This window comes from Musca autumnalis, unplaced genomic scaffold, assembly GCF_047663935.1.
Source record: "Musca autumnalis isolate F117 unplaced genomic scaffold, ASM4766393v1 scaffold_3, whole genome shotgun sequence".
Taxonomy (NCBI): domain Eukaryota; kingdom Metazoa; phylum Arthropoda; class Insecta; order Diptera; family Muscidae; genus Musca; species Musca autumnalis.
The window spans coordinates 249625993-249643939 of record NW_027411866.1 but is presented as its reverse complement, the minus strand read 5'-3'; the positions used below and the strand labels follow the sequence as shown (position 1 = coordinate 249643939).

Genomic DNA, 17947 nt, shown 5'->3' with positions numbered 1-17947 from the left:
GACAAGTCAACTTTTTGAATTGAAAATGTCATCAACAGACTCCATTGCGATTTTGTGTTAGCAGAGAGAGAGTTCGGGCGAGAGAGTGAAAGAGAGGGACTATGTAAAAGTATGGTTGTCTCTTTTCAACAAAGGCCTGAAATTTTGTCATGAGAGCTCTCTCAGAGAGTTTTTGGATTTTAAGGGGAAATTTTGAATGTCTCTCGCGGTGTGTTGTTTTCTTTGTTGTGGCCAAAGAGGCCTGGCATTGAGTGTTCGATTCTCTGTTAATTGAGAGGTTGTGCCATAATGGGTGTTTCTCTTCTCTCGCCAGTGCTGAGAGCCTTTGTGTGGTGTTGTTGTTTACAAACCGGTTGCTTGCCATACCTGCTGTGTGTGTTTGGTTTTTTTGAGAGCACAAGGGGTTCGAACCCATTACCCCTACCATTACCACAGCTGCTCTGGTTGCTTGCTGCTGTAACACACATCCATTGAGTGTTGCTGTTGTTGTTATTGGTTTCTTGTTGTTTGTGGTGTGTGCCGTTGCTTAAGGCATCCATCTCTGTGTGCATTGAATTCAAGCCAGACAATGTTTAGTTTTCGTTTGACGTTCGCTCAGTGTGTTTACGTGGTTATTTTGATGCGTAGCGGAAACACAGCGCAATCTCACACAATTTTGGATTAAACGAAAATTTTACGTGAATGAAAACGAAATCAGAAAAAAACTAAAATTACAGGAACGGATTAAAATTTTTGGAAAAAATTCAACAAATTATTAAAAAGGCTGGAAAGGATTACTCGAGCCACTAATACAAGAAAACAAAACCGCCAACCTAGAGGAATTATAATAAGAAAAATAAATTTTAAAAAATCCGAAAATTGTTTTTATTTGCCAAAAAGTGACCCCAAGTCCATGTCAGTGTGTCCTACAAGTGTAACTCTCGAAAAATAAGTGAAAGTGCAAAAATAATACCGCCAAATTGTCTGAAGTGTAAAAATTGCCGTAGGTGCTTTGGCGAGTACTCGGTGTCTGTGAATGTGTGCATGTTTGTGTTTAGACCAACCGGCTTATGCCCGTCAGTCTGTCTGTCTGTTGAAACGTATAAGAAATTAAGTCATTAATCCTTTCGGAAAGCATAAAACCCCATTCAGCCAAGCAGGCAGGCACCAACAACAAAACGCAACGAACCAACAATTAAAATTTACACTCGTCGTCGTCGCGCTCTCTATGCATTAATACGCAACGTCGTAGCCCCCCTTTTATTGTTGTTAGACCATCCATCTAGCCACATATACAGCCATCCATCCAGCCCACTGAGTGCTCTCATACCCCCAAACTTGCAACTTCCCAGCCTGGCTACTGAAAGAAAAAAATTTGCGCGCGCTAATTAACGTCAAAAAGTTTCAAATTTTTTCTGTGTGATGTTTTGAAAAAAAAAGAAAAAATCGTGTTCCGGTATTACAAACAACTTTGTTGCGTTTACATTGTTTTTGGGGGAAAACGACCTGTTGTTGGCTTTGTGAAAAAATTATTTTTAGAAATATTCTAAGAAACAAATGCCCCAAATAAAAATAATTTAAAAAAGATCCTTAAAAAAGAATTAAAATTTTAAAACAAAATTTGTAAAAAAAATCAAGTGAAAACCCATAATAGTGAATTAATTGTGTTGTATCCTGCATTGTGCTACCCTCTTGAAGGATAGTGGAACCAAGTCTTATTTTCGGCGCTATTTGTGGATACCCAAGAAATTTTTAAACTCCCGCCATTCTCGACAACCACAAAATTCTTACCGAAGTATCAAAAGCGCCCCTTAGGGCTGTCGCGTTGGCGTCATTTTTGGGCGACGGTTTCGCCGCCCTCAGTACGAGAGCACCGCCGGTCAAGGATCTAATGGCGTTCGGTTCAGTTTTACACAATAATCAGCACAATATAGGTAAGTGTTACAGATAAGCAAGGGAGAACTTTTAGGACATGGATAATACGAAATTATGAGGAAAAGGTGTCTCATTTTGGCGACGGAATTTGTTAAAAAATGTGGAATATTGTTACGAAATTTATTTGCAAGGAATCTAGTCCAAAACTTAAATATTTTTTAAATGGTTTTATTTAGGCGTCGGAACGTGTAATGAAACTTAGCCTATCTTATCCTCCCTCTGATAGGAACTTCTTAAAGTTTGTGACCTACTATGGGATCGTGATTGCTGTAGACATTAAAAACGTTGGCAAAGGTGTAGGGGAAATTTGATGAATTTCTTCCTTGTATTTCCGTAATTTAAAGTTATTTTGAAATTTATAAACAAAGTTTACAAACTCTCAGTGAGACAATTCCAAATCATACCTTCTTTTCCATATTTCTTTCTTCCCTTTCCGTCCAAACTAAAACTTCTAAACTTGGCTTCCTCAACAGTTGCTCTCAAACTTTTGAACTTGACTTTAAACAATTGTTTTTTTATTGAAAGAGGTTTCAAAACATTTTACATTGCACCCCTCAACTATTCAAATGTGAAATGCATTGAGGAATAGCTGCTGTTGGCAATGATTGCGGACAATGGCTTTTCAAAAAGTTTTGTTTTGAAATATTTGAAGTTGTTTGCAAACAATAAGTTTACTGAAAAAGAGTTAACAATAAATACTTTAGTCCAGATTTATTTCAATAAAATTTGCTTGCGTCAATTTTCAGTTAGATGGAAGTTGCTGTGAGGCTGACGACGTTATAAAAATGCTGGCAGTGCTGCTGCTATAAAGTTAGTTTTCTTTCGAAATATGTAGTAGAAGGACCAAAATAAAAAAACCAAAAAACATTTACCTTAACATCCGTAGATATGAAAAAAACTGGAAGCCTTTGAAATGTGGACATATCGACGCCTCCTGAAAATATCATGGACACATTTCATATCAAATATTGAAGTCCTGAGAAGATTGCGCAAACATAATGATTCAAAAACGTAATAACAATTGTTCCACAAACATTCCATAAGGGACAAGGGAGACTTCTCTCATATCAATGAGTGCACCCGATTCATATTAGCTCAATGATATGTGACCTACAGGGATTGCCGAATCCGAACGGCTTGTCTAAGACACCACTTTTGTAGAGAAGTTTTACATGTCTGTGATACTGAGGAAATAACGCCAATATTACTGAGGGGTATTTTGCGTTGAAAAGTGTTTTAATGTTGCCTGGCCGGGGAATCGAGCCCACGACCGACCTTATGTCATACTTGGGACACATTATGAGAAATCCGAAATACAAAATGGTGCAAAGTAGTATCCGTGTAGACATTGAAGGAGGATCTAAAACAATTTTTGTGGATCAACAACATCCAAAATGGATCGGCATACGTGGGGGAGGTAACGAAAGAATTGGGCCGATATAGAGAACATGCTAAAATAAATGACTTTACCCTTTATAGATCGTGAGATATTGCCAGTTGTATGGAAAACAATGCATTTCCCGACTTTGAAATTAAGTGAGTTCTGCATATATCTTTCAAACGAATAAACTTTAGGCGGATTGTGTGGTTAACCGAGCCACTAAGCCATTTTCGAATTAGACTTAAGTTTAAAGGAACGACTACACAAATCGAGGACTCTCTTTAAGAGCCATAGTTACTGGTCGTAGAGACTTATTCTGAAAGGACTTAACCTAGACACAAATTATACTGTCGTAATAAGACCCGAGAGGACTAGGTGCTGTAAAATATGGAAACGAACCAAGACATGTCTCTTAACTGCATTGCAACTGGGCGTAACCGAAGGAGTCTTTAAACTGCACTTAAGCAAAAATGTTGAACTTTTGTGATGGACGTACCCGAAGATATTTTCCAATGTAATCCTTGATAGATTTCAAATGTAAGTTTGGAAGAAATATGGACTTGACCCCGAAAAAATTGTACCGTCGTGAAAAGGGCCGCAGGGTAACTAAAATGCATTTGTGCCAAACATTTTGAAAATTTGTGTGAGAGGTACTTCGAGATTTATAGTGCGCACCATTTTAGAGAAAATTTGTGAACTTTTGTTGAGTAGGGTGGACCGATTTGGCATATTTTTGAAATTGATCTAAAACTCAAAATGGGGGGTTCCTCTGCGGATGGTAACAACAACTAGGGCACATACGACGTTTCTGAATGTACAGCGAATTAAAAAGCCGGATTCTTGAAAATCTGGGGACTAACACATTTCTTCGTTTGTAGGATCATAACGCCTTCAAACGTAGATCTGAGCATTTACTGGGTGTCTGAACCAGGGTTCGGGGTCGGTGCTGGAGTCAAAAAAAAATCCAAGCAAACATTTTTATACCCTCAGCATTTATGCTAACAAAGGTATATACAATTTCATACGGGCAAAATGTGCCTCATCGAAATAATGGTTTTAGACCCCAAGTATGTTTGGACGAAATGTGTTTCAGACAATTTGGAGTCGATTTAGCAATGTATGTGCGTCTGTCTGGCTGGTGCACACGATAACTCTCGAGCGGATGAGACGATTTGGTCCAAAATTTGGCTTTCGTAATATTTTGTCCAAACTTAGTTTAAGTTCGAAGATGGGTCATATCGGTCCACTCCTTCGGGTACCTCCCACGAAAAATTGCGGAGAAGTTCAGTTTAGGAGCAGCTCTCGAATCACTTTGGTTTTTATTGTAGCAACTCGTACTCACGGCCCCCATACGGCGGTGCAAGTTTCGTCAGGGGCAAAACCATACTTCCTGAGAAAATAGCCTGAAAGGTTCAAAAACCCCTATGACACCATGTGTAGTGGTTGGAGCGCAAGATAACTCTCGAACGGATCTGCCGATTCGGTCCAAAATTTGGCTTTCGTAATATTTTGTCCAAACTTAGTTTAAGTTCGAAGATGGGTCACTCCTGCAGGTACCTTCCCCACAAAAGTTCAAAAATGTTCCGAAAAAATGTGCACACGATAACTCTTGATGGGAGTGACAGATTTGGTCCATACTTTACACATCTTACAATATATACCATATATAGATCAGGTCCGAATATGGACTATATGTATTCACTCCTTCGGGTACGTCCCACACAAAATTTTGGATAAATTCACTTTAATACCTGCTCTCGAATCACTTTGATTTTTGTTGAAGCAACTTGCCTTCGCTGCCTTAATTACGGCAGTAAAAGTTTTTTCAGGGGCAAGTCCATACTTCTTGAGAAAACAGCCCGATAGCTGTAAAAAACCCCTATGGCACCATATGTAGTGGCTGGAGGGCTCGAACCGAATATATTGCGGAATATAGCTATATTATGTTTTTCGCAGGCTAGTATGATAAAGAAAGCCCTATCTATCGATATCCCCGCAAATTTTTGAGCTTTAATCCGATCTATACTTTTGTCGGTGCATACGGCCAGAATTTTGTAAACCCCCCTAAATGCATACTTTTTTTGGGAAAAAAGTATTTCAATCTACACATGCTGAGGGTAGTATATATCTGTCGGCAAAGCGAAGCATTTGTTATTTTACCAAAAAATAAAAAAATAATTTTTTTAACATTTGCTTATCTTATTTATCTTAAACATCTTAAAAACTTTTTTCGAATGTGAAAATGTATTCACTCAGAAATCCCCAAATATTTTCTATGAACACTTTTTTATAAATTATTTTTCTTCAATATGAAATTAATAACTATAACTTAAAAAGAATATTGGAAATATATTTTGTTTTCGACAATAAATACCACAATGTTAGTTTGCACATATAATTATTTTACGTAGGTATGTTTTATTTTAATCGCAGAAGTTTTAATCGAAGGATTTTTGTAGTTGAATATGTTCTTTTCAAGGAACACCTTAGGAAAAGCCAACATATAGGAACAATTTAAAACTTGTGCACATTTTATTCATATTGAGTGGAATTGGAAATTACGCTCAGAGTCGTAAAAAAACGACTAAAAAATGGCTTGACTCCGAAACCGAGGTCTGAACTGGCTTCATACAAACTCGAGACCTTAAGAGCCGATACAATATAATAAAGAATTTTTGTTTTGTTTTGAGAATGATTTAATTTTCATTATTTCATTAATGTATTGGAATTTCTGAATAATATCGGAAAATTTTCAAAATGTGGTTTTTGATTTCCTTTGGTTATGCTGTTCATCAGCAAAACATTTTAGTATATTTTCAGATTTTTTTGACCAACGGTTCCAGAGATATCGCGCCTTGAATAAGTCGAATTCGGTGAAATCTATATGCAAAGACATGCTCATATCTTCTTTATTATTAGTCCAATTAAAAAAAACTTTTTTTTTAATTAATTCTCTTTCGAGTTAAGCTGTTAGACCTTAGATATACATTGAAAAATTAGGAGTCTACCGAAGTCCTACGCATCCAACCATTACGCTACGTTTCACGGGTGGTTAAGTCGATCTGCAGGCGTATTAGGATGTTTTTGTGGCCTGAAGATCGGCTTAACCACCCGTGAAACGTAGCGTAATGGTTGGATGCGTGGGACTTCGGTAGACTCCTAATTTTTCAATGTATATCTAAGGTCTAACAGCTCAACTCGAAAGAGAATTAATTAAATATCACTATAAATTACCTTCGCCTTAATAAGGCAAAAATAAAAAAAAAAACCTTTTTTATGTTTTATCAGATATATAAAAAAATAGAAAAAAAACATTTGAAATAGTGTCCGATATCACTCAGAAATCTTTATATAAAAAAACGTCACAACAGAGAAATTTGAAATAAAAACATATTCTCAGTTCTGGAGCCTGCAAGAATCAACTATTTTAGAAATTTCTTTCAAATTTATAAAAAAAAAATCCAAAACTGTCAGAGGTGGGTGGGTGACTCTTTAGGTTCTTAGCTCACTGTTTTAATTTTCTATTAAAATATGCTTTGCTAGTTTTGGTGTTAAGATAGGGAAGACTATACTGTCAACAGTGAAAACTCTAGTTTCGGATCTCACCAGTTCCTGTTCCCTTGTATTTTGTTTCTCATTGAGAGTTTCTTTGGCATTACTTAAACTCGAACAAAAAGACAAATATGTATTTCCCCACTGCTATGCTTTCGTCCCTTAGAAATTATATTCCTAAACAGACATTCTTCACATTTTTATGACTTTACCTATAGTTCTTTGTCATCATTTAGCAATAGCTGCCTTACATGTCCTTTTTTCAATAAAAATGTAGAATCCAGCTTTAAATTGTCTTTAGATTTTATTTTTTGCCCTTGAGCACTCTTTGTAAAAACTTTTCTACAGAAAAATATTCTTAATACCTTACCTCTCTGGGCTTTCAAAATCCAAACAATAAATACTCAACTCCTAGAATGATGCATTGAACGTGATGAAAGTTAATGTTTGCTTCTGCTTCTGGTGCTGCTGTTGTTGAAGATGTCCATAAAAATATGTTTACAACTTTGCAAAAAAAAAAAAAAAAAAAAAAAAAGAAACAAATACGAAACGCAGCAAACAGTAGGTGCAATAAAGTTGAAAATTTAAAGTTGTTAAGCGAAAATGTGTAACTGACAATAGCTCATTTCAGTTTTTTGAACATCATACGTTAAATGTTGAAGGAAATTTACGATTTTCCATTCAACCAATGGTCATAAACTTCAACAATAAGAAAAAAACAACGAGAAACATAATTCTGTCTATATGGAATAGTAAAATATTAAGAGGCAAAAGAAGAAGAAACAGAAGGATTTCTGGTTATGCTTAAAAAGATTTTTAGATTTGGAGTTTTAGCGACATTACATAGAGTGGGGATTGCTTATTTTGTTTGTAGAGGTTTTGGATACTATTTTGTTATTTAAGGGGTTATGGCCACGTATTGAGCACGAAAAATAAAATATTTCATGCATTTTTTACAAGAAATCTACAAATTTTTTTAGAAGAGTTTCTTTTCATCTGGTAGATCACACCTTGAGCTACTTTCGGATTTTTTGTTGAAAATTGTTGCACAATGTTCTAACAATTTACCGCATGCGAAATTTTAGTCCGATTGACTCGAAGTTTTTTCCTGAATTCATTCTACCTGTACTTTAAAATGAGCCAATAAAAAATTGGATTTTGTACAATTTGTAAGTGGCCCGCCATAACCCCTTAAATGAAGGAGGCGGATTGATTCCAAGCTCTAATTTCGATATTCAAAATTATTTTTAAAGATTTGCAAGAATTTTTAAATATATTAGGGCTTCGTCGAAATTTATTTGTATTTTATTTGATTGATGGTCCTTTTGTTGTTGTGATAATGATCCTAATATCTCTTTAAAATACTCTTTTCCTAAATCACATGTTTGGTTCCACATTAGTTTCAAAACTCCTATAGCATTTTTCTCCAAAATTTCTAAGGCCTTCTTCTAGGCTTGGAAGAAATTTCCAAAAGTTTCTTCATGGTATGTTTGCATTTTATTTGGTGAATATTTTTCAAACCCCCTCTTTTCTTTAAATGGATTTTTGATTTCTTTTAAATCATGTTACATTTTGTAATGGCAAATTTGAAATATTTTGAATATCACATAACGACCCCTGCTGCAAATGAACAATATCCGAACTTTAAAAATTGTTTTTGACATTTGATTTCAACCAAATGTCGCAAACTAAAGTTTTTCAAGAAACTTAAAATAGAAGCTATGGCTGTAGTCGAAACATTTTGTGACAGAATGCGTATGTAAAGTTTATTAATGAAACTAGGTATTGACCAGTTTGAGGTGGGCAATAAAATAGCCGAAAACTTAAAAGAAAACAAATAAAGCCAAGAATGTTTTGAAAATTCAGAATTGATTGATTACATTAACATTTGATTGAAAATACACAATCAAATTATTTTAAAATGGAACACTTGTAGCTTAGACTTATAAAAACCGACCGACCGAATAAAGAAGTTGTATTAAAGTCGAATTAAAATACCGACTGAATAAATAAATTGTATTAAAGTCGAATTAAAATATAGATGGTATCGAGCTTAGAACACTGCCGACCAAGAAGAGGGCACACAAAATTCTGAATATTGGCATCTTTTGACAGTGTGTTAGTAAGGTTGTATGCACGCATGCCGCAAAACAAAAACAAATCAAAACATTTGCTCTCTTTTGTGTGTTCTTTCGTTGCGTTCGGGTCGTGTGTGTGTGACTTGCCGAAAAACTTCGTAACTTCAACAATACCATAGAACGACATTGGTTTAGAACTTCTGACCTGACAAGAGTACTGGTAGCTATACGCATCGGTTTGACGAGTTCTATTAATCGTATGGTCCTTGAAGAGAAGGAATGTTGTTTAAGCAAGCTTACTCTAAGAGCAAAATAGGATTTTGTAAAAATGTGTATTTTTAAAGCAACCATATAGTGCTTGACACAAAATATATATACGCTATTTATCTCAGAATTTGCTTGCTTCAATAGTCCTTATCTTTGTGTGGACTTTTTGAAAAGTTTAAAAATAGACTTTTCGTAATGGTGAAAATAAAGAAAGTCGATTTTTTATGATCGATTTTCCTACAAATTCCTTTTGGAACGACTCCCAAATATTTATATAAAATTCCTAAAATTGTTTACCGTTCTTATTAAATCGTTTTCTAAACTTTGGCGAAAGGAAAGATATTGTATGGTAATTATATAACAACATGTTTGGTTGTCAGCAACAATACATATTTGGTGATAACACACAAATATGGATTATGGTAAAAGCAACAGAATTTTACAATCGAAGTAGGGATGTGGAAAATATTAAAAAAAAAAAAAACAAATGATCGCCTAAGCTCATATTATATTGTGTGCCACAAAATATTTATGGTTGCAGTAACCAAATATCTTAATGTTTGGTTAACATACACATTATTATTTTAAAACATCGTTCCTGGGATCATAGACTTTTTCTCAAAATATGATTGCTCTGAACATATTACTTGCCTGCTTTTATAAATATATTTATTTTATATTTTCTTCGTTCAAAATATGTTTACTGGTACTATTTTGAGTTTGATTATTAGATTTTCAGTACAAAATCCGTCAAATGGCTTTTGGAACAATGCCCAAATATTTATTAAAATTCCTAAAATTGTTTACCGATCGTATTAAATCGTTTTCTAGACTTTGGCGACAGGAAAGATATTGTATGGTAATTTTATAACAACATATTTGGTGACAACACACAAATATGGACTATGGTAAAAGCAACAGAATTTTGCGATCGAAGTAGGGATGTGGAAAATATGTAGAAAAAAACAAATGATCGCCTTAGCCCATATTGTGTGCCAAGAAATATATATGGTTGCAGTAACCAAATATCTTAATGTTTGGTTAACATACACATTATTATTTTAAAATATCGTTCCAGGGATCATAGACTGTTTCTCAAAATATGATTGCTCTGAACATATTACTTCCCAGCTTTTATAAATAAAAATTTATTTTCTATTTTCTTCTTTCAAAATATGTTTACAATGACCATTTTGAGTTTGATTATTAGATTTTCAGTACAAAATCCGTCAAATGGATTTTGGAACGATGCCCAAATATTTATTAAATTTTCTAAAATTGTTTACCGATCGTATTAAATCGTTTTCTAAACTTTGGCGACAGGAAAGATATTGTATGGTAATTTTATAACAACATATTTGGTGACAACACACAAATATGGACTATGGTAAAAGCAACAGAATTTTACGATCGAATTAGGAATGTGGAAAATATGTAAAAAAAAATTGTGTGCCACAAAATATATATGGTTGCAGTAACCAAACATCTTAATGTTTGGTTAACATACACATTATTATTTTAAAATATCGTTCCAGGGATCATAGACTTTTTCTCAAAATATGATTGCTCCGAACATATTACTTTCCTGTTTTTATAAATAAATTTTTTGTCTATTTTCTTCGTTCAAAATATGTTTACTGGGACCATTTTGAATTCGATTATTAGATTTTCAGTACAAAATCTGTCTAGTCCTTTGGTCAAAAATCGACGTGCGGTAACGTAACGTAACAAAATCCTCTAATGGTTACACGGTTATATTACTTTTGGTTCTTGCTACCGATGCAATACATAATTCAATTTTTCTTCTTGTTAGTTTTTTTTCTTAACTTTACTACTCATTTCGCATAAAAACGCCTTTTAGTCGTCATCGTTTATGAACGGGGCAATATTCAACAAGTTGTAAAAATATCAATTAAGTAATTTTATGATTTGGCATTAATTGCGTGTCACTTGAGCTAGCCGGCCAGCCAGCTAGCCAGCGCAACTTAGCTTTGATAGCGGTTGGTGTGTGGATATTTGCTTTTTGTGTGTTTTTGTTGCACTTGTCATCGTCTTGGTCATAATTAAGGAATTAAATGAAGGCGGCAGGCAGTCATATCAAAGCTTAAAACGAAGTAGCCAAGCCGCACTCAAAAGAACTATGACCATTTGGTTTGGGATGGACGGACACAAATGGAAAAATGGAATTGCATTTAAAAAGCCATGTTAAAGTGGTAAATTTGTTTGTTTTCATGTTGTTGTTGTTGCTGCAGCTTTTGTATGAAATGAATAAATTTCTTGTAAGACAAATTAACATATGAACAGAGTTGTTAACTTCAAATGGAAGAATAAAAAAGCTACAACAATAGAAAACGAAAAGAATTACCATTAAGAAAATACACATGTTAACAGGTTATGCGTGAGGGAAAAATGCCACCAATGGGATGGTAAGTGATTGTAGGGCAAGGGAAATGTAGGTAAGGTTCCACACATAATTTCCCCCCATTTAGTTGTTACATTTTTATAATGTAAATTTAAATTTGAGAATTTTCTGGTGGGACGGAGAGAAGGTTTTGTATGTGTTTCTCCTTGTTTGTCCTCAGTGTTTAAAGGTGTTAATGCTCCCTGAAACATGGGTACAAGTTCCCCTATTTTTACCAAATAATTAAATATATGTTAGTGTTATCTGTGTGGGTAGTTAGAAATGGGGTTCCGTAGGCAATATTGGAATTTCAATTTTTTAAATGAAATTGAGTAGATTTTAGATCTTGTTTCATACACTGTCAAAACAACATTATCCATGAACCTACAATATGCACGGTGCTCTTGAAACAATTTTAAATGGAAGGTGGTTACACCTCGGAAGTTTTTGCGGATTCTGAAACTACAATGTTTATAGATGAGGAAAATCAGAAAACAAAAAATCGCCGAAGCGCTTTTTATATAAACATTTTTAGGATTTGTTTAGGTTTCACGGGTTTGCTTAGAAACCGCAAGTCCTACCAAAATGGGACTAAGAAAAATGTTGTAGCAATGAAAATTCTCTACAAGATTGGTCTTTATGGTATTTTCGTCGGTTTTACCGTTTTCGAGATATAGAAGTTCAAATTGGGACAATGCACTGACTGTATCGCCCTTTATAAAACAATGTCATGAAGGGTGCGCCTTAACTAACTTTTGATGAAAATCGCTTACACAGGGAAATTTTCCCTTACATGCGGTGTAAAGGCTCTTCCAGATTTGTTTTTAAATATTCAACGAAGGAAGTCCTTTTGGCCCTGTTTACGGCGATATAATTTCTTTGTAGAGGGCCCGAAATATCTAAAAAATCCTATGGTGGCCAACAAAAATGCCTAATGGGCTCGATACCTATCGAAACGAGTGATTTGCAAACCTATGTCTAGTTCCAATATACACAGAAAAAAACTTTTTCCATAAACAGCTCAATCAAAATGTGTATTTTGAATGGCAAAAATGTAACTAACTTTTTAGAAAATAATTAGATATAACTTTTTATATTTTCAATAAAAACTACGCCAACGGAATAAGTATCGGGTGTTTTTTTTAGTGGTATAGAACTTCGAATTGAAATAAAACACATGAAAATCGTTTTAATGTCCATCATTTTGGCTTTATTGGATGGATAATTTTATGCCATTAATGTTTAAATATGATTTCGGGCATGTGGCCGCCTCGAATAAAGCCAATTCTAGAGGTCCAATTTTCAACCACTTTTTCGAGCATATGGGGCCGTATGTCGGCAATAACGCCACGAATGTTGGCTTCCAATTCCCCTAACGTGTCTGGTTTGTTGGCGTAGACGAACGACTTCACATATCCCCAAAGAAAATAATCCAATGATGTCAAATCACACGATCTTGGTTGCCAATTGACAGGTCCATTCCGCGAAATTATGCGCTCATCGAATGTTTCCTTCAATAAATCGATTGTGACGTGCGCTGTGTGGCATGTAGCGTCGTCTTGTAGGAACTACAACTCATCCACATTCATGCCATCCAATTCGGGAACAAAATAGTCGGTTATCATGGCTCTATACCGGTCTCCATTAACGGTAACTGCCTCTCCAGCATTATTTCGGAAGAAGTATGGCCCAATGACTCCACCAGCCCATAGAGCACACCAAACAGTCAGTTTTTGTGGATGTAATGGTGTCTCAAGGGTCTTATGTAGATTCTATTTACTCCAAATGCGGCAATTTTGCTTGTTGACGTAGCCATTCAACCAAAAATGAGCCTCATCACTGAACAAAATTTTGCGATGAAAATCAGCATCGAAATCAATCACATTTTCGGCCCATACACCAAAATCACGACGCATTGCATGGTCTCGCGGCCTTAATTCTTGCACAAGCTGGATCTTGTAAGGTCGCAAGCCAAGATCTTTGCGCAAAATCTTCCATAAAGTTGATGGACAAAGATCCAAATGCTGTGCACGGTGGCGAATCGATTCATTCGGGTCCTCTTCAACACTTTGCTCTACAGCGGCAATTGTTTCTTCGGTGCGCACTGTTCGACGTCTCTGCGGATGCGTATTATCATATAGAGTAAACGTAGTGCGAAAACGATCCATGGTTAACCGAATTAATTGCTCCAATGGACGATTATGTCGACCATAAAATGAACGGAGCTTGCGGTAAACTTCGCGAACTGAACCATTATTTTCGAAATAAATTTGCACGATTTTTTCAACCTGTTCATGAAATGGCAAACCAAACTGAACATAAATGAGTTGCCAGATTTGACCACAAAATGCCAGTTTTATCTCTATTCGAAAAACAAACCTGTAAAAAAACACCCAGTACGTCCAAAAACTGAAATGTTTGGGGAAATGTTTGATAAACACTTTTGTCAATATGACAATTTTTTTATCGGCAGAAAACCAATCAAAATTTGATTGGATATTTGAATTTGTTTATCAAATCGTTATCAATTTTTTTATGTGCAAACTATGTCGGTCCATTCCTCTAGGTACCTTTACATAAGTTCAACACTTTTGCTCTTGAGTCCAAAATATCCTTCATAAAGCTTCAACACAAAAATACAGTTAAGTCCACGTTTTTACTTCAGGTAGTCGAAATTATGTTTTTAGATATTCAGTAAATTGGTCGACTGTCGACTCGTGTATCCGCACCTCACTTTTTGCTTGACATTATCTTGTCGATGGAATCTCTGGCGGCGGCAAAAGTTGTTTTTGCAACTCAATCCAACTCGATGACATGGTATTACATAAGAGTGCGATAGTGTTCAGATTGTTGATTTGACGTTCAGACCACAAAGTGATCTAACTCTTAGCGACTGCGTTTTACTCTGCAGGCCAGCTTACGTTGTCATATACACTGTTAGTTCGTAGCTGAATAACTGAACTAAAATGTGTGACCAAGTTCAAAGGCTCCTTTCAGTGAATCGATTAATTGAACTTTCTAAACTACCATCCTTACCTAAACAAAAAATACTGTGTATTTGTCAAATATATTACATATTCTTTAGTTCAGAACTGATTAATCGAACTAAAATGACTAGTTCGATTACGCTATGGTCAAGATGTCCATATCTCAAAAATGGTAAAACCTAGGAAAAAGGCATAAAGGTCAATCATGTAGAGAATTTTCACAGCTACAACATGTTCTCTAATCCCAATTCGATAGGAAGTGTCATTTTCAATGTATTTAAAAATCCCTGCGGGATGATTTTTCTCATCTCATTCTGAAACTACAATGTTCATGTAGTTTCAGAATACTCAAAAAATCGCAGGTATAAACACTTTTGATTTAAAGTTGGTTAAGGCGCACCGTGCCCTTGATAGCTTAAAGCGTATAAGTTGAACTAAACTCATAGGCTCTTTCCGGTGGATCGTTTAATTGAACATGCTGAACTGTTATTCTAAATGAACCATATGTATGATCTGTTCCTTTACTTATAAAATGGTAAAACCGGCAAAAGTAGTAAAAGTTGTAAACTGCTCCCATATGCATGTAATGGTGTCTGAGGTAAAGAAACGCTTTTCGAGTAAAAAGTGGTAAAACTTGAAGATTCTTGCACGTAAAGGAACAGGGCTGTAATGTACGGAGAATGCGGTTTATTTAAAAAAAAAAAAAAAAAAAACAAAAGATTCATCTTTAGTTCATAACTTATTAATTGAACTAAAGTGAATGGCACAGTTCCATAGGCTCTTTACAGTGAATCATTTAAATGAACAAAACAGCTGTAATGTACAGTGTATAGGTCTGTACGATAACCCAAACAAATTGTACAAATTCGTACAAATTTTTACTGAATGCTGTTCGATAACAAAATTATCCAGCAAAAGAGAGTGAGTTGAGAGAGATTTTTTTGACAGTTCTGTGACTGAGAACTTGCAAATTTTTGCTGGGAAAATTTGTCCCGCAAAAATTGCAAGTCTGATCAGCTGACTTTTAATCAGCTGTTCAATGTAAACAACTTGAACTTGACCAGGAAGATTTCACAATTTCACATTTTTTAAGATTTTAAAGCGTTATGGATAGGATTACTGCTTTAAATAAGTCAAATGGAATTTTAAAATGTATGTTTTTGTTCCTTTTGGTTTAAAATATCAAAAGAAACAAAAAACAAATTTCATACATTTTCGGAAACAGCTGACTTTCTTGCAAGTTTTTGCAAAATGTTGTTCGATAACTTTCTGCAATTTTTCTTGCTTGAGAGAGTCAAATTCACTGAGAGAAGTTGCTGGAACTCGTTGAGTAATTATTGCTGGGAAAGTTATCGTACACACCTTATGTCTAACAGCAATTATCCCAAAGGGAGTTGCATATAAATTGTCTGGGAAGCATGATGAAATAATAAGAGCTGTGTTCCTTTACTTACCTGAGGTTACCATTTTTACCATTTTTACCATTTGTTACCATTTTTAACCTGCAAAGCGTTCCTTAACCCCAAAAAGTGGTAAAACTGGCAACAATTTTTAAGAGAGTGAGAGAGGAGAGATAGCGCATATGTCTTTCTTTTCTACCACAGGCTACCAGGTAAAAAATGGTAGAACTGATTTTTCGACTTTTGTTTGACGATTATTTCACAATGAAGAAAAAATGGACGAAAAACAGAAGAAAAAGTCGAACGCTGACAAAACTAAATTAAAAGCTGTGAAATGAAAGACGAAAATTGATTTTTTATGTTTCTTTTTGACATTGCTACCAGATCTACCATTTTTTCCGTTCTTTTACTTTTCTGGTAAAAATGTTCATAAGAGAACAACTTCGAGCAATTTTGAAAATTTTCTCTTTTACCACTTTTACCTTTAAAAAGGTAAAGCAACAAAGCTAAGGTAGCGTAAAACGACCAGCTGATTGGTTTCAATCTGTCAAATTTTTTTGTTATTGTGAATAAATTGTATGAAAACGTAAACAAACATTTTGACATATTGAAGCATTTTCGCTAAACATGAGTTGTTGTGCTACTTACGTGACCTGGTAAATAGATCTTGCACGGAAGCATTTTATACGCTTCGATTTGGGCGAAAGTGGACCGAACATAGATGTGTACGGAAAATATTGCTGCTATTAAGCCTTAACTCTGTGGTTCTTAACGAGCGGACTTTAGGTTCTACGCTGACTCTATGCGGACCATATTGAGGCAACTTTAGATTCTCTGGATAAAATGAACTTTATTGCATACTTTTAGCAAATGTGAAAAATCCTTTATTATCAAATTGTTTGCTGGGTTATTAAAATCCATTGTCCATTATTTATTTACCAAACAAATTGTCACGATAATCCTATATGAGTTGATTTAGAGCAACAAATATCATTATTAAATTCTTCGGGTCCTACTTCTTATTCTGAACCAAAAAAACCTCCACGGATTTTATGCCAAAAAACGGACAAGTCATTTCACATGTTTTGTGTCGCCACAACACCGTAGAGCAAACGAAAGCAAGTCAAGGAGATTCCCGCGCTAACCAACTATTAACCCCCTTTAAACATCGTAAACTCATGCAAATGACAGTGATAACAATAAAATTAAAAATTGTCCACCAATAAAAATGCATAACAAATGATCAAGCGGTGACTTTAGGCCACAGCGCCAGGCGGCTGCGGCTTATGAGTGAGCATTCAAAGAACGCAACAGCTTATCATAGAAGGTAACAACCAACGGTTATAAGTGTTGAGGATACATGTGTAAAAAGGTGATGGTGTAGCTGCTGTTGCTGTGGTATGGGGTTTGTTTTGTAGTTAAGCCGCCTGCCTGCTGCTGTCGGCTCCTTTTGCTGGCCGGTCTTTTGTTGTGTTGCTAAAGTCTTTTTTTGAGGGGGGGCCAATCCCAGCAAAAGAAAGGTCACTTCTGCGCTTCATGTTGGCATTACACGCATCATTATATTGACAATGGCCAAGACAACAACATTGAATGTCCACTGTTTTTTTTTTCTTCAATTTTTTTATTGATGATGGTGATGATGCCCTGTTGCCGCTTATGCCCGCTAATCCCTCAGTGTATATGCTCCTTTTATGTTATTTTTCTTCTCATTATTAATGATCATTTTATTTGGCTAATCAAGATAATGATGTTGCTTGGCTTTGACTTGTCATAACGACAAATTATGCTTATCGGTTGCTCTATTCGGTTTTTTGGAGATTTTGGTTTTCAAACCACCAACCAGTTGTGTTGGATTCGTTTCATCCAAACTGTCTACAAGATTCTCTTTACCGGTTGTTAAAAAAAAACAGCAACAACAACAAAAACACCAAGGAATCTTAATGTTAAGCGAGAACTACTGCTGTGAC

At 35.2% G+C, this 17947-nt stretch overlaps 1 protein-coding gene across 2 annotated transcripts in view; it reads left to right on the top strand.

Moving 5' to 3' along the window:
* The first annotated feature begins 574 nt into the window (after nt 1–574).
* Nucleotides 575–17947, top strand: part of Lim1 (LIM homeobox 1) — a 177738-nt gene continuing 160365 nt past the window's right edge. For both annotated transcript variants that reach the window (XM_073977767.1, XM_073977766.1), the window contains exon 1: nt 575–1913. In XM_073977767.1, coding sequence (XP_073833868.1) covers nt 1871–1913 — 43 coding nt within the window. In that variant the 5' untranslated portion in view covers nt 575–1870. The remainder of the gene's footprint in view (nt 1914–17947) is intronic.